The sequence below is a fragment of the Dendrobates tinctorius genome, unplaced genomic scaffold (assembly GCF_039654945.1).
Source record: "Dendrobates tinctorius isolate UK_male_01 unplaced genomic scaffold, ASM3965494v1 ptg000083l, whole genome shotgun sequence".
Classification (NCBI taxonomy): domain Eukaryota; kingdom Metazoa; phylum Chordata; class Amphibia; order Anura; family Dendrobatidae; genus Dendrobates; species Dendrobates tinctorius.
Window position 1 is genome coordinate 3,042,038 of NW_027361751.1, and position 15,252 is coordinate 3,057,289.

The 15,252-nt window shown below is 44.9% G+C and overlaps 2 protein-coding genes across 3 annotated transcripts in view; both read left to right on the plus strand.

The window, feature by feature from the left end:
• The window catches only part of FCHO2 (FCH and mu domain containing endocytic adaptor 2), a 240,992-nt gene that overhangs the window by 212,687 nt on the left and 13,053 nt on the right, over positions 1 to 15,252 (plus strand). The window lies entirely within an intron of this gene.
• TMEM171 (transmembrane protein 171) overlaps positions 1 to 15,252 on the plus strand; it is a 46,404-nt gene that overhangs the window by 2,136 nt on the left and 29,016 nt on the right. Inside the window, exons 1-2 of one of the 2 annotated variants that reach the window (XM_073584061.1) lie at positions 814 to 925; positions 1,034 to 1,697. In XM_073584061.1, coding sequence (XP_073440162.1) covers positions 1,070 to 1,697 — 628 coding nt within the window. In that variant the 5' untranslated portion in view covers positions 814 to 925; positions 1,034 to 1,069. Of the gene's footprint in view, positions 1 to 813; positions 926 to 1,033; positions 1,698 to 15,252 lie in introns of those variants that run through there. The other variant, XM_073584060.1, reaches the window with a different exon arrangement.

Below are 15,252 nucleotides of genomic sequence, written 5' to 3' on the forward strand. Positions count from 1 at the left end.
CAGGAGGTTGGTCGGGCTCGCTATTGCTTCCCCTAGGAAACAGGGGATGCAGCCTTATCGGTTCCGGACCCGGCTCGGAGGTATCTGCGGTCTGGTCGTCCCCATTACACTTACATAATCCAGGAATCCAGGTGTAATTGTGAGTGACTTGCTACCTTTGTTACATATGTCAATGCTATATACCCTTACATTACAATTTCATCAGCTCCCGATGTAGCAACCGCCACCTAGATTCATGGTATCGAGCAGCTCATAAACTAAAATCCACAAATTCTAAACCTTTTTGTCCTGGAAATTCAGTTCATGTACAGCTCTCTCTGATTTTGGATTTTAGCATGCTGTTAAATATGGAGGACTTTAGATATGTATGGGGAAGAATTTTCAGGCAATGTGACATTCCAGTGATCAGATCTCTGGAACCCTGTGTCTTGAGTAGTGTGGGGGTGCGCATACTTAGCATCGGCACCATTCATTTTCAGTGGGATTGTGCTCTGCTTTCTCAGACATCCCATAGGCAATGAATAAAGCAGAGATTGAGCATGCATGTCACTGTTCCATTCAAGATGAGGCTGCAGAGCCCCATTCTTGGGGATTTCAGACCCTGATCTCAGAGTCACTGGGGGTCCCAGAAGTCTAACTTCAGAGATCAGCAACTTATTTCCTATCCTGTGGATAGCAGATAACTGGTGATTTGGGGAATAACCTTTTAATTGTATGAAACAACTATTACAGGTGTGTCGTACAATTTCACCTTTTCACTTACTCACAGGATCGATGATATGTACCTGATCGCTGGGAAATCCATCATTGGTAGTAAGAGCTGTACTTGTAGATCTCCATCAGTCCCATAGACAATAATTGGAGCTGCACTGAGCATGTGCTCTATTCAAATGGGGCATAAAGGACCCTATTCTCTTGATTGGTGGTAAGCCAAGCAGTGGGACACCCACAGATCAAAAACCTATTACCTATCCTATAGTTGTAATTATGGGACCCTCAATTTTTAATTTCTTTCTAATCATTTTTCCAACAGATCCCTTCTCTTTGGAGGAAGGTGAGCAAACGTGAAATGGAAACCTCACACTGCTTCAGGCATGGGACAAGCAGTTCTGCCGCGATCAGCAGACTTATATTCTTTATGTATATATTTGGAGGGACCCTCTTTTGTGCTGGATTACTTTTATCGCTCTATGTGTTCCAGGCGTGCAAAGTTGGTGTCCTAAATTACTGCTCCACAACTTTTAAAATAGTGGGACCTTCACTTTCTGTTTTGGGACTGGCTTCTGTTGTGTTGGCAAAATCTAGAGCAAGGTTTGAGGCCTCTAGAAGGCCGTTACCGGATGGAGAAACTGATCCGGACCGGTTTTTCCTCTTTGGAGAAAGTCGCCAATTTTTTCAGTGTTTAATATTTGGCTTTTTGTTGGTGACTTGTGGAATACTTGTCAGTATTTTGGGTGCCTGGATACCTGGTTGTAAAGAATCTTTTCCAGATCTAAATGTTACCGGCCCAATCTCACACACTAGAACATGTGGACTCCTGTCTCTTCAGATTTTGGGACCTGTGATTATTCTGATTGGATTGGGTTCTTTCGTGATGGGTCATATAAAAAAGAAAACTCGTCGTCACAACCATGATGATCTGGTTAATGAAGAAGAACCTCCGACGCAATCAGACGGACAATTTCACGTTACTGTTGGTGAGTAATTTCTAAAATTTAATGGAAATAAAATCTTGAATGCGTAGTAGTGTCCTCTAATCTTGCAGAAATTGAGCACAACCCCCATCTGTGGACGTCGGGCACTCAGACCATCCTCATGGAGTTGGTTTCTAACCATTTGTGCAGACACATGTACATTTGTGGCCTGCTGGAGGTCATTTTACAGGGCTCTGGCAGTGCTCCTCCTGTTCATCCTTGCACAAAGGCAACATTCACAAGTGACCAAAACATCAGCCAGAAAGCATTGGTACTGAGATGTGGTCTGTGGTCCCAACCTGCAGAACCACTCCTTTATTGAGGGTGTCTTGATAATTGCCAATTTCCATCTGTTGACTATTTCATTTGGTAGTGGTCCTGCTGCTGGGTTGTTTCCCTACTACGGCCCCCTCCACGTCTCCTGGTGTACTGGTCTGTCTCCTGGTAGCGCCTCCAGCCTCTGGACACTACGTTGACAGACACAGCAAACCTTCTTGCCACAGCACGCATTGATTTACCATCCTGGATGAGCTGCACTACCTGAGCCACTTATGTGGGTTGTAGAGTCCCTTCTCATGCTACCACAAGTGGGAAAGCACAACCAACATTCACAAGTGACCAAAACATCAGCCAAAAAGCATTGGTACTGAGATGTGGTCTGTGGTCCCAACCTGCAGAACCACTCATTTATTGAGGGTGTCTTGATAATTGACAATTTCTAGCTGTTGACTATTTCATTTGCACAACAGCATGTGAAATTGATTGTCAACCAGTGTTGCTTCCTAAGTGGACAGTTTGATTTCACAGAAGTTTGATTTACTTGGAGTTATATTCTGATGTTTAAGTGTTCCCTTTATTTTTTTGAGCAGTATATGTAGTAATAAGATTGTTAATAAGGTAATTACTCCAATGACCTAGTCAGAAAGTTCTAAATGTGCATAAGTAAATAATTGATATATAAATATATTCTAGTGCGTCTGAGTAAGGTACATGCGATTCAACTGTGCAATAAAAAGGTCAGGTAATATGTCTGCAAATGTGTTTTAGAATCATTAATTACAACTATACATATATACAGTGGGTACGGAAAGTATTCAGACCTTTTAAATTTTCCACTCTTTGTTTCAATGCAGCCATTTGGTAAATTCAAAAAAGTTCATTTTTTTTGTCATTAATGTAGACTCTGCACCCCATCTTGACCAAAACCCCCCAGAAATGTTTGCAAATTTATTAAAAAAGAAAAAATGAAATATGACATGGTCATAAGTATTCAGACCCTTTGCTCCAGCACTCATATATAAGTCACATGCTGTCCATTTCCTTGTGATCCTCCTTCAGATGGTTATACTCTTTCATTGGAGTTCAATTGTGTTTAATTAAACTGATAGGACTTGATTTGTAAAGGCGCACACCTGTCTATATAAGACCTCACAGTGCATGTCAGACCAAATGAGAATCATGAGGTCAAAGGAATTGGCCAAGGAGCTCAGAGACAGAATTGTGGCAAGGCACACATCTAGCCAAGGTTACAAAAGAATTTCTGCAGTACTCAAAGTTCCTAAGAGCACAGTGGTCTCCATAATCCTTAAATAGATGAAGTTTGGACCATCAGAAGTCTTCCTAGACCTGGCCGTCCAGCCAAACTGAGCAATCGTGGGAGAAGAGCCTTGGTGAGAGAGGTAAAGAAGAACCCCAAGATCAATGTGGCTGAGCTCCACAGATGCAGTAGGGAGATGGGAGAAAGTTCCACAAAGTCAACTATCACGGCAGCCCTCCACCAGTCGGGCCTTTATGGCAGAGTGGCCCTACGGAAGCCTCTCCTCAGTGCAAGACATATGAAAGCCCGCATAGAGTTAGCTAAAAACACATCAAGGACTCCCAGACTATGAGAAATAAGATTCTCTGGTCTGATGGTGATAATTCCAAGCGGTATGTGTGAAGAAAACCAGGCACTGCTCATCACCTGCCCAATACAATCCCAACAGGGTGTTTTTCAGCTGCAGGGACAGGACGACTGGTTGCCATTGAAGGAAACATGAATGCAGCCAAGTACAGAGATATCCTGGATGAAAACCTTTTCCAGAGTGCTCTGGATCTCAGACTTGGTCGAAGGTTCACCTTCCTACAAGACAATGACCCTAAGCACACGGCTAAAATAACAAAGGAGTGGCTTCAGAACAACTCTGTGACCATTCTTGATGGCCCCAGCCAGAGCCCTGACCTAAACCCAATTGAGCATCTCTGGAGAGACCTGAAAATGGCTGTCCACCAATGTTCACCATCCAACCTGATGGAACTGGAGAGGATCCCCAAATCCAGGTGTGAAAAACTTGTTGCATCATTCCCAAGAAGACTCATGGCTGTACTAGCTCAAAAGGGTGCTTCTACTCAATACTGAGCAAAGGGTCTGAATACTTATGACCATGTGATATTTCAGTTTGTCTTTTTTAATAAATTTACAAAAATTTCTACATTTCAGTTTTTTTTCAGTCAAGATGGAGTGCAGAGAGTACATTAATGAGAAAAATGATTTTTTTTTTAATTTACCAAATGGCTGCAATGAAGCAAAGAATGAAAAATTTAAAGGGGTCTGAATACTTTCCATACCCATCTCATTAGTGTGCACATTGATTATAAGGCCATATCTTAAAATAGGTGTGTGTGTATATATATTCATATATTGATAAATAAGGTATTAGAAACAAACAGGTATAATATCACTGTATAGGTAACAGTATTGGCAGAGGCACAGATGCATATCAAGTACAGACTATTCAATAGGCACACGTCTTAGTATGTAATCAGACAAAAGCTAACACATTTAGATTTGTCAAGAAATTCTTTGTCTAGTGGTCAATCTAGTAAGTAGAGATGAGTGAATTTGTTCGGATTCGGTTCCGAATACGATCGGTTTCGAATACTGTTTTTGCAATATTCGTCAAACACAGCTGAATGTCATTAGAGTCAATGGGAGTAGAAATTACCAAATATGCTCGGAACCGATCATAAGACATACATTCATCACGAATAGTGTTTGAATATGGCCCGAATATGTCAAAATCAGATTCAGGGCCAAAATCCAAACAAATTCGCTCATCTCTACTAGTAACTAAACCACATGTTTATCTTAAAAATATCCAGAAGCCCACCACACCTGACGCACGTTTTGCAAGAAATGCTTCCTCTAGGGGTTCAACCTCTAGACAAAGCATTTATTGGCAAAATGTGTGGTGGGCTTCTGGATACTTTTTACTTACTAAATGTGTTATATTTTGTTAGTACGTAAACAAAGACCTGCCTATTGAACAGACTGCCAACATTCTTACCTATACAGTGATATTACACCTGTTTGTTTCTAATGCTTGCCTTTTCTATCACCGCATATATACACACACACACACACACACACACACACACACACACACACACACACACACACCTACAGTATTTTAAGATATAGCCTTATAATCAATGTGTGCACTAATGATGTATATGTATAAAGTGTAGTTATAATTAATGAATTTTTCAACAAATTTGCAGGGTCATTGTGCCTGATCCTTTTTATTGCACAGTTGATTCGCATGTATCTTGAAAATATGTATCAATTGTATATTTACTTATGCACATTTAGAACTTTCTGACTAGGTCAATGGAGTTATTACCTTATTAACAATCTTATTACTATACTAGGTGTGCCCGATGCTATCGCATCGGGAGGGCAGTAACATCACGATGGGGGCAGCTTTGTGGCGCTGGGGGTGGTGGCCCACCCACTTCCGTGCAGTCACAACCGGCAGAAAAGACGGTGTTTTGCGGTCTGTGCTGGTGCCACCAGAGGATGGCCGCACCTAATCTCCAGCACAGGCCTCAAGCCGCGGTCTTTCCTGTCGGCTGTGACTGCATGGAGGTGGGTGGGCAGGTAGCGGCGGGATGTAGTCAGGCAGTGGGTCCTGGCGGGGGGCTGGCGGCGGCATCCCTCTCCTAACTCTCCCCTCATTACACCCTCTCATTATACCCCCTTTATTACACCCCTCTTGTTATACCCCCTCGTTACACCCCTTTCACAGCCTCATGATCGCAGCGGCGGCCTGGATCCGAGCGGCAGCTGGGATCCCAGGGCGGTTGGGATTGCAGCAGTGGCCTGGATCCGAGCAGCAGCTGGGATCCCAGGGGCGGTTGGGATCGCAGTTGCGTCCAGGATCCGGGCGGCATCACTTGGGTGTACCATAATGGCTGTCGGTGTACTTATGGTGCAGCGCAGTGGATTGTGGGATTCGGGGACATCCAGACAGAAGTGGATGACAGACAATTTAAGGCAATTATGTATATAGATATATACATATATATTAGTATCCGATTTTCCCACAATTTGTCCTTTCTGTGGTTTCTCACTTTTTAATCTATTTACTGATATGTTTTATACTTTGTATGTTTAATAAAACATTGCATATATATATACTAGCTGAAGAGCCCAGCGCTGCCCGGGCATAGTAACTAACTACGGTTAGTTATAACAAATTATAATGATATATATATAGCGCGAGTGTAGAGCCCCGCCCACATTCACTATAATATCCCACATCATCCCGTCAGCCAGAGCTATCGGACAACAACCCCTAATATCCCACATCATCCCGTCAGCCAGAGCCACCGGACTACTACTCCTAATATCCCACATCGTCCCGTCAGCCAGAGCCACCGGACTACTACCCCTAATATCCCACATTATCCCATCAGTCAGAGCCACTGGACTACTACCCCTAATATCCCACATCATCCTGTCAGCCAGAGCCACCGAACTACTACCTGTGAGACTGGGGACCTCCGGAGTGAACCCTCAGGACCGTGACGATGAACTTCCCTTGGGCGAGCTGACCAGGTGGACCACCCCCTATACAGGGAGCGTTAGGGGCAGACCATCGCCGCGGAAGCTGATACCCAGGAACAGCTGGGAGAGTATGCAGACAGGGAAATGCAGGCGACCAGATGGGAGATGGTGACAGCCACAGGGATGGCTGCAGAGACTGCGGGAACGGAGGTGGACGGCAGACGAGACTGGCAATAGAGGAAGGCAGGAACCGGTACAGGGCGAGACGCAGGAGCAGGAAGACGGAGTCAGGAACGGACAGGATCTAGGAAGGAACACAGGAAAGTCACAACCAGGGAGAACAGTGGAGGCCACGGAGTGGTACGCAGCGCAGAGACAAAGAGGAACGCAGGAGCGCGTGGACCCGATACCACAAATGATAGGCAGCGAGCATAGGGAGGGACTGCCTGATATAGGGCACGCTGGTGAACTTCCGGGTGAGAGTGCAACTGTACCATGGGACTAGGAGATAGGACACCAGGTCTAGGGGGTGTATACAGCTGTACGCTTGTGTGAAGGAGCGGGGGCCGGCCGCAGGAAGGATGATTGCCAGGTGCCAGCTGAGGGGGCGGAGCGAGAGGACCGGACACACCGGAGGGCCCCTGGCGGTGTGGAGGCACGGGAGGTGGCGAGGACCGGAGGCGCCGCAAGCGGAGGAGTCGCGGCTTAGGCAGACGGAGCGGCAGTGACCAGAACCCGGGCTGAGGTAGCAGGGATAGCGGCGGTCGGGACAGACACCGCAGAACGGGACAGAGCTGGGAAGGTGAGCGTGCCAGGTGCCGGGGAGGAGGTGAGCGTGACACTACCTCCAATATCCCACATCGTACCATCAGCCAGAGCCACCGGACTACTACTCCTAATATCCCGCATCGTCCCATCAGCCAGAGCCACCGGACTACTACCCCTAATATCCCACATTATCCCGTCAGCCAGAGCCACCGGAATACTACCCCTAATATCCCACATTATCCCGTCAGCCAGAGCCACCGGACTACTACCCCTAATATCCCACATTATCCCGTCAGCCAGAGCCACCGGACTACTACCCCTAATATCCCACATCATTCCATCAGCCAGAGCCACCGGACAACTACCACTAATATCCCACATCATCCCGTCAGCCTGGGGTCAGAACCAGAGCGATAAGTGGAACGGTCCTAACTTCCATACTGGGGATCCCTTTAAGGGAGGCCTGGTGTCAGAACCAGAGCGCTGAGTGGATTTGCCCTGACTTCCATACCAATGATCCCTTTAATAGAAGCCTGGGGATTTACCTTAACTTCCATACCGGAGATCCCTTTAAGAGAGGCCTGGGGTCAGTACCAAAGCGTAGAGTGGATTTGCCATCACTTACATACCGAAGATCCCTTTAAGAGGGGCCTTGGGTCAGAACCAGAGCGCTGAGTGGATTTGCCCTAACTTCCATACCGGGGATCCCTTTAAGAAAGCCTGGGATCAGAACCAGAGCTCTGAGTGGATTTGCCCTGACTTCCATACCAATGATCCCTTTAATAGAAGCCTGGGGTGAGAATCAGAGCGCTGATGGATTTACCATAACTTCCATACCATAGATCCCTTTAAGAGAGGCCTGGGGTCAGTACCAAAGCGTAGAGTGGATTTGCCCTCACTTCCATACAGAGGATCCCTTTAAGAGGGGCCTCGGGTTAGAACCACAGTGCTGAGTGGATTTGCCCCAACTTTCATACCGAGGATCCCTTTAAGAGAACCTGGGATCAGAACCAGAGCGCCGAGTGGATATGCCCTGACTTGCATACCAATGATCCCTTTAATAGAACCCTGAGGTCAGAATCAAAGCGCTGAGGGATTTGCCCTAACTTCCATACAGGAGATCCCTTTAAGAGAGCCTGGGGTCAGTACCAAAGCGTAGAGAGGATTTGCCCTAAATTCCATACCAATGATCCCTTTAAGAGAAACTGGGGTCAGAACCAAAGAGCTAAGTGGAACGGTCCTAACTTCCATACCGGGGATCCCTTTAAGAGAGGCCTGGGGTCAAAATCAAAGTGCTGGATGGATTTGCTCTGATTTCAATATCAATGATCCCTTTAAGAAGGAAGATGTGCCTACGGGATGAAGGATGTGTGATTTGTATATGGGCACAGGAGGGGGGATTCATTTCTCTCATGTGCTCTGTGCTCCGTTTTGGGGGGCAGACAATGGCTGGGAGCTTATGTTTCCAGGGGTGCTAGATTTCTCCCACCATGTCAGTGTCTGCTGAGGTGTTGTCAAGTGGGAAAACTTGCTCATAGCAACCAATCACAGCGCAGCTTCTTTTAACCAGCTCTGGTGAAATGAGAGATGCTTAGTGATTGGTTGCAAGGAAAACTGTTGCTCATAGCAACCAATCATAGCTCAGCTTCTTTTGAACAGCTGTTGAAATGAAAGATGCTTCGTGATTGGTTGGTGATACACACACACATTCAGCTTTATATATAGAGATTATATATATATATATATATATATATATATATATATATATATATATATATATATATGTATATATCTTGCTTAAAGTGTTTTCTTCTTGGAGTATGCACTTTGCTATGCTTTATAGCCTCCAGGACATCTTGTTTTTTCTATACATTATCAAGTGAGTAGTCTAATATTAACCCTTGTCTTTCCCAGTATAGCGCCGTGTAATTACTATTTTAAGCTTGTCTCTTTTTAGCAGGTATTAGCACAGAACCTGTCAATCACCAGCAGCATCTGGGAACACCCAATTTTTTCTTCTCGGCCAAGTGGACTAGCGCCATTGTGTCACTCTATTATTTAAACGCTTTATAGCTTTTGTCGGATACATGTTTAGGTGTACTGTATATATTTACCTGATACTTTTAGCAAAAATTTGAAAAAGTAATATTGACGCGGTTTCTTTTAGGCTTATTTGTCTGGCTCTTGCCTCTTTGTTGACTCAGATCTCCATGTAACAATCGGAAAAATAATTAATGACTCCTCCATTTGACCCTTAGACTTTACAAGTGCCCGGTACAGAAAACTGATAAAAAAAAATAAAAATGATTATCTTGTTATGGATACATGTTGTAATTACACCCAGCACCTATAATTACTTCTAATTGTTGTTGGGTGACATATCTAGACCATTACGCATCTAATCAGTTACATAACAGGCTTGTTTGTACTTAGCGGTGGCAGAGTTTTATCTTACAGGGGTTGTCTCTTTAAAAAATATGTAAAATTGCAAAGTGCTTGTATAAGAAAGCAACTATGCTATTTAGCTCATTAAAAATCCTCTGTTTTCAAAAATGGACATATTTTTAATCCTATAGGTTACAGCTGGAAGAATCACTTGATCCAACCAGCATCGGTGTCATACATTCTCTCATCCAAGAGAATCTGATTATGGTAATGACATTCTGATCTGAGCCTAGTGTGATCCAATTCTCTCGGATAAAAGAACCATAGCACAGGTGAGGAGAATATGGAGAATAAAATTTCTCCATCTTCTCCATTGCGTCAGTCTGTGGAAATCAGACTGCACTCAGATGTCATCAGACTGCAGACCACTGATCCCCCCCCCATAGACTTGAATGGTCAGTGGCATCCAATTTGCTCTGCAAATTGTAGCATGCTGCAATATAGTAATGTCCAGTGAAACTGAAGAGCGGGGCACGGCCGCTAATACGAACCAGTCCAACTGTAATATGATGCAGGTGTGCACTAGGCACTAAACATAGGAGTACAGCAGTATATACAAGAGGAAGCACACGGCCCTTAATAAGGAAGTCCAATACTATGGATGAGCACGCGCACCGCACTAACGTGTAGAAGTCCAGCGATCATATAGGTGAAAATGCACACAGCACCTAGACGTAGAAGTCCAGCAATACCCAGGAGTAGCATTAACAGGGGAAGGTCACCACACGTACCTTTTGGGCTGAAAGTCTGGCACAGCAGCCCACATAAATACAGACCAAGAGAAGATGGTGACGTCAGGATTCCTTACTGGCCACACCAGTTTCAGAGACGAACAGCTCCTCACTAGAAGTCCAGATAGCAGTTATCGGGGATATGCACAGAGGACTGTAGGCAACAGAGCATGGAGAGGCGGAGAGCCGAGTAACGAGCAGCAGCAGCAGGGAGTCCATCAGTAGACAGGCAGGAGCTCAAGAGCCAACAGCAACAAAATACTCAGGCAAAGAGGAACACACGACCCGGACTTAAATCACAAAACAGACAGGAAGTTCCATGACAGGGCGAGATACAAGACTCCATCTTGAATAAGGGCAAACATGCACAATGGAAAGTCCGGAATCCTTACAATATGTATTGGGTCATGTCCAGCTCAGAAGCCTCTATCACAGTCCACTTACCCTATTTGTTGTATGTTTGCATGTGGCAAATATGTTGCAGAAATTTCTGTGCCTGACAATCTATACCATACATCTGCAGCCTAGGATGGTTTATGCATCATGTGCCTAGATTTTTACAAACCTTCTACCAAAAGTGACAGTAAAAAATCTGCTACATGTGAACACAAGTTTAGAAGTTGTTCTCTTGCACATGTGAACAGATTGTGAGGGTCTTCTAATCTAATCGTCCCCCTTTACTCTCTGCCTTCAAATCTGACCCCAGTGTTTGTCATTCCTTAGTATCTCTGTACGTGTTGTCGCTCCTTTGTCCACAGTTACATGATGTGATACTAAAGTAGCAGATGTCCGAAATCGATAACACCGCTCCTCTGTGTTATGCGGGGAGGTTTCTGACAGCCAGTTCTTACCTGTCTATCCTGGATACACTGGAAAGTGTTTTCCCTGATTTGCGTTACCTGTTTTGCAGCAGGTTCTTATTCCGGATATCCACATATCTGCACAGTATCGCTCTCTGTTGCTGACGTTCTTAGCTGTGTTGTACACAATGTATCCCTGGTCATAATGTTTAGTGTAAATATGTGATACCCCTGAACCGTATCGTGGAGACTATACACAGGTAAGCGCAGATGTAACGACCTTGTATTGGGTTTATACACTGCACAGTGAGGAATAGGTTTTTAAAAAAAAAAAAACCTCTCACAATGTGGACTGTTGTGGTGCACATTGGGTTAATCTATAAAATGGTTTAATACACAATGTAGGAGGTTTGCGTTCTATGAAATTATTTGATTTCTGCTGAGATTTGGAAAGCAAAGAGAATAGAAAGGGATTTATTACTTGAATTCCGATTCATGTACATGAGTATACGAGGCATGGCTCCACATGTGGACTGCTTATTTAAAAGGGTTTTCTGGGCTGAACATACATTTCTGCAACTACGTATGATTGCACACTGTCAGTATTTGCCACCGTCCGGATTCCCCTCTAATGCCAGCACGATGTGTCGCCATGTGACAGTAAGTAGGCCATTTGAGAACTGAGAGGAGTAGGAAAAGTTAGATAGCACATGAACACAACTATGGAAATTGCATATGTGATGACTGCTCGAGATGTCAGAAAACCCAAGAGGAAATGACCAATATAATTGTTAACTTCCAAAAAGCACTATAGAAATCCAAAAAAGGGAAGCTCAACACAACATAAAATTAGTAGAAAAGATATTTTATTAGATAGAATCTAAAATAGATACAAAATCTTTCAAAACATGGCAGAGAGTGCTCCATGCAATCAATGAAAAATACGTGAGCGGTATAAACACACAGGAAGGCACTAATAAATTGCACTCTATTTTTCAACCCTATAAATACATATGTAAAGCATCCAAATGGGTTAAGATATTAATAGGCTGAGTGGAATACATTAGGTGTCAATTCGTATCCATGAACCGCAGTATATTATATAAAGTGCATCATGCAATATAGATTATAATTCATGGTCTATAAAAAAGTGCATAGTGCTATACAAGTTCCAAAATACAAGGTTTATCCCAAGTGTCACACATATAAAGCTAAGTTGCAAATGGGGCGTGTATAAGGGGATAAAAAAGGAATACCGAATAATAAACTCGCCAAAGGTTTTAGTATTAAACAGGTTCCAAAATCCATCCCAAGTGAAACATATGTCAAGCTAAATTGCTAGTAAGAGGCATATAGGGTGATAAGATGTATGTAATAGGGATACCAGGTAGTAAACTAGCCATAGGCTTAGAAGCAAAATCCAAAGTATATACCTGTCAACTAGATGGCATGGAGGAGAAGAACCCCGACGCGCGTTTCGCTAGATCGCTTCTTCCATAGGGGGCTATTTTAGATTGTATCTAATAAAATATCTTTTCTACTAACTTTATGTTGTGTTGAGCTTCCCTTTTTTGGATTTCTATAGTACTCGAGATGTCAGCAGAGGTGAATCCTGACACTGTGCATAGTGCAAACTGTGATTCAGCAACCTGCGGTCACCTAGAGTAGCTGTAAAAATGTATGAATAGCATGGAAAACTTTACTGCTAAGAATCCCAACATCAAAGATCAGGAAAACCATTCCCAAATGCTTCTTATTCGATCCTTGATGGGATTGAATCTCATATATGAGGCAGTGTAATTGGTAATGTCCATGAGAAACCTCAAATCCTTGATATGATATAATCTTAGGTATTTATTATATGTGGCTTTTGTTGAGTGACTGGTAGAAGTAGTAATATTAGATATCAAAGTGATTGGTAACATTGCACTGGAAGTGGTCTGCAGTGTTGTGCAAAAGCCCCATCATGCCAGGCATCAAGTCTGACCAGAAGTAGTGTCTCATTTGAGTGTACAGTGTGCACAGTGGCTTTCAGGTGAGTTTCTGTGAATTGCTTTATAATTACCAAGTAAAGTGGTGTGGAAATGTTCGCCCCCTTCCTAATTTCCTATTCTTTTGCATGTTTGTCACACTTAAATGTTTCAGATCACCAAACAAATTAAAATATTAGGCAAAGATAACACAAATAATCAAAGATTGCAGTTTTTAAATGAAGGTCTTTTTATTAAGGGAAAAACAAATGCAAACCTACAGGGCCCTGTGTGAAAAAATGATCGCCCCCTAAACGTAATAACTGGTTGGGCCACCCTTAGAAGCAATAACTGCAATTCAGCATTTGTGATAACTGGCAATGAATATTTTACAACACTGGAGGAATTTTGGACCATTCATCTTTGCAGAATTGCTGTAAATTTGCCACATTGGAGGGTTTGCTAGCATGATACACCTTTTTGAGGTCATGCCACAGCATCTCAATTGGATTAAGGTCAGGACTGTGTCTAGGCCACTACAAGTCTTAAGTTTGTGTGACGCTTCTGGGAAACGTAGCATCCCAGAGTAGACCCTCTGGGTCACGGAACTGAAGCCCCCGAGAACGAGTGCACCAGGTGGAATCGACCCCCTATACAGGGACTGTAAGGGGCAGGGTCGCGGGAGTCAGACACCGCGACAGCTGGAACCAAGAGGGACGGCTCAAGGGACTGGGGTGTACCTTAGGCAGGATAGAGTGCAGGACTGAGCACAGCATTCTGGAGCGGGATGTACCGGACAGAGAGCGGGATGCTGGATACCAGACCGCAGGAGATGGACGAAGCGGGTACTGAGTGGTGGATGCAGCACCCAGCACAGGGCAAAAGGCATAGGAAGGGGCACGGGTACAGGACTACAGGACCAGGAGTAGGACGAGCACAGGGAACCAGGACGAGCACAGGGAACCAGGACTGGAGTGGAACGGAGCATGGGACGGAGCAGGAATTAGGACATGGAGCAGGACAGAGCACGGGGCAGATGAACTAGGGCACGGAGCACAGGATGGGGCAGGAACTAGGACACGGAGCAGGGACAACGACACAGAGCACAGGACGGAGCAGAAACTAGGACATGGGGCACAAGGCAGAACGGAGCACACGGTAGGGAAGATCACAGTAAGGCGGCCAGGATTAGCGCAGGCAGGGCACATGATAATCAGGTGCCTCCAACAGGAAGGAGACACCTGACATACCCTGTGCCAGCAGATGATTGGCCAGCCCTGGCCTCAGAATGGCTGCTGCAGGGTTAAAAGTCCTGCAGGGCGTGCGCCCGTGGCCTAAGGCTCATGCATGGGACCACACGAGTGAGGGAGGAAGGAAGCAAGGAGGTGACAGGCGGGGGGTGCGCGGCGGAGGGAGGCGGCACAGCGGGACGCGACCCGGTGAGTGAAAGCGGCAGCGGGCAGTGCCGCTGAAGGAACGGCGGCTGGCACAGCCGCCGCTGTGACAGTACCCCCCTCCTTAAGTCTCCCCCTTCTGAGATTGGCCAAAAAATTTTTCAGAATACGTGGGGCGTTAACATTCTCCCGAGATTCCCAGGACCTTTCCTCAGGACCATCCTTTCCAATTGATAAGGAAGAAGGCTTTTCCCCTAACTCTCTTCATGGCTAGAATGTCTTTTACTTCAAAGGTATTATCAGCCCCAATTGGCTGAGGGGACGGAAGAGCTGCAGAGTGAAAACAATTAAGAACGAGAGGTTTAAGGAGCGAGACATGGAAGGCGTTAGTGACCCGGAGTGAAGCCAGTAACCTCAATTTGTATGCCATGTTGATGCATCCAAGTGCCTTAAAGGGACCGATGTACCGGGGACTCAACTTGTACGAAGGGACTTTCAGGCGGATATGCTTGGTCGAAAGCCAGACTTTGTCACCAGGATGGTATGGTGGGAGATCCATCTGTCTCTTGTCCACGTGTCTCTTTATCCGGGCGCTGGAGTTTGCAAGAGCCTCTCTGGTCTC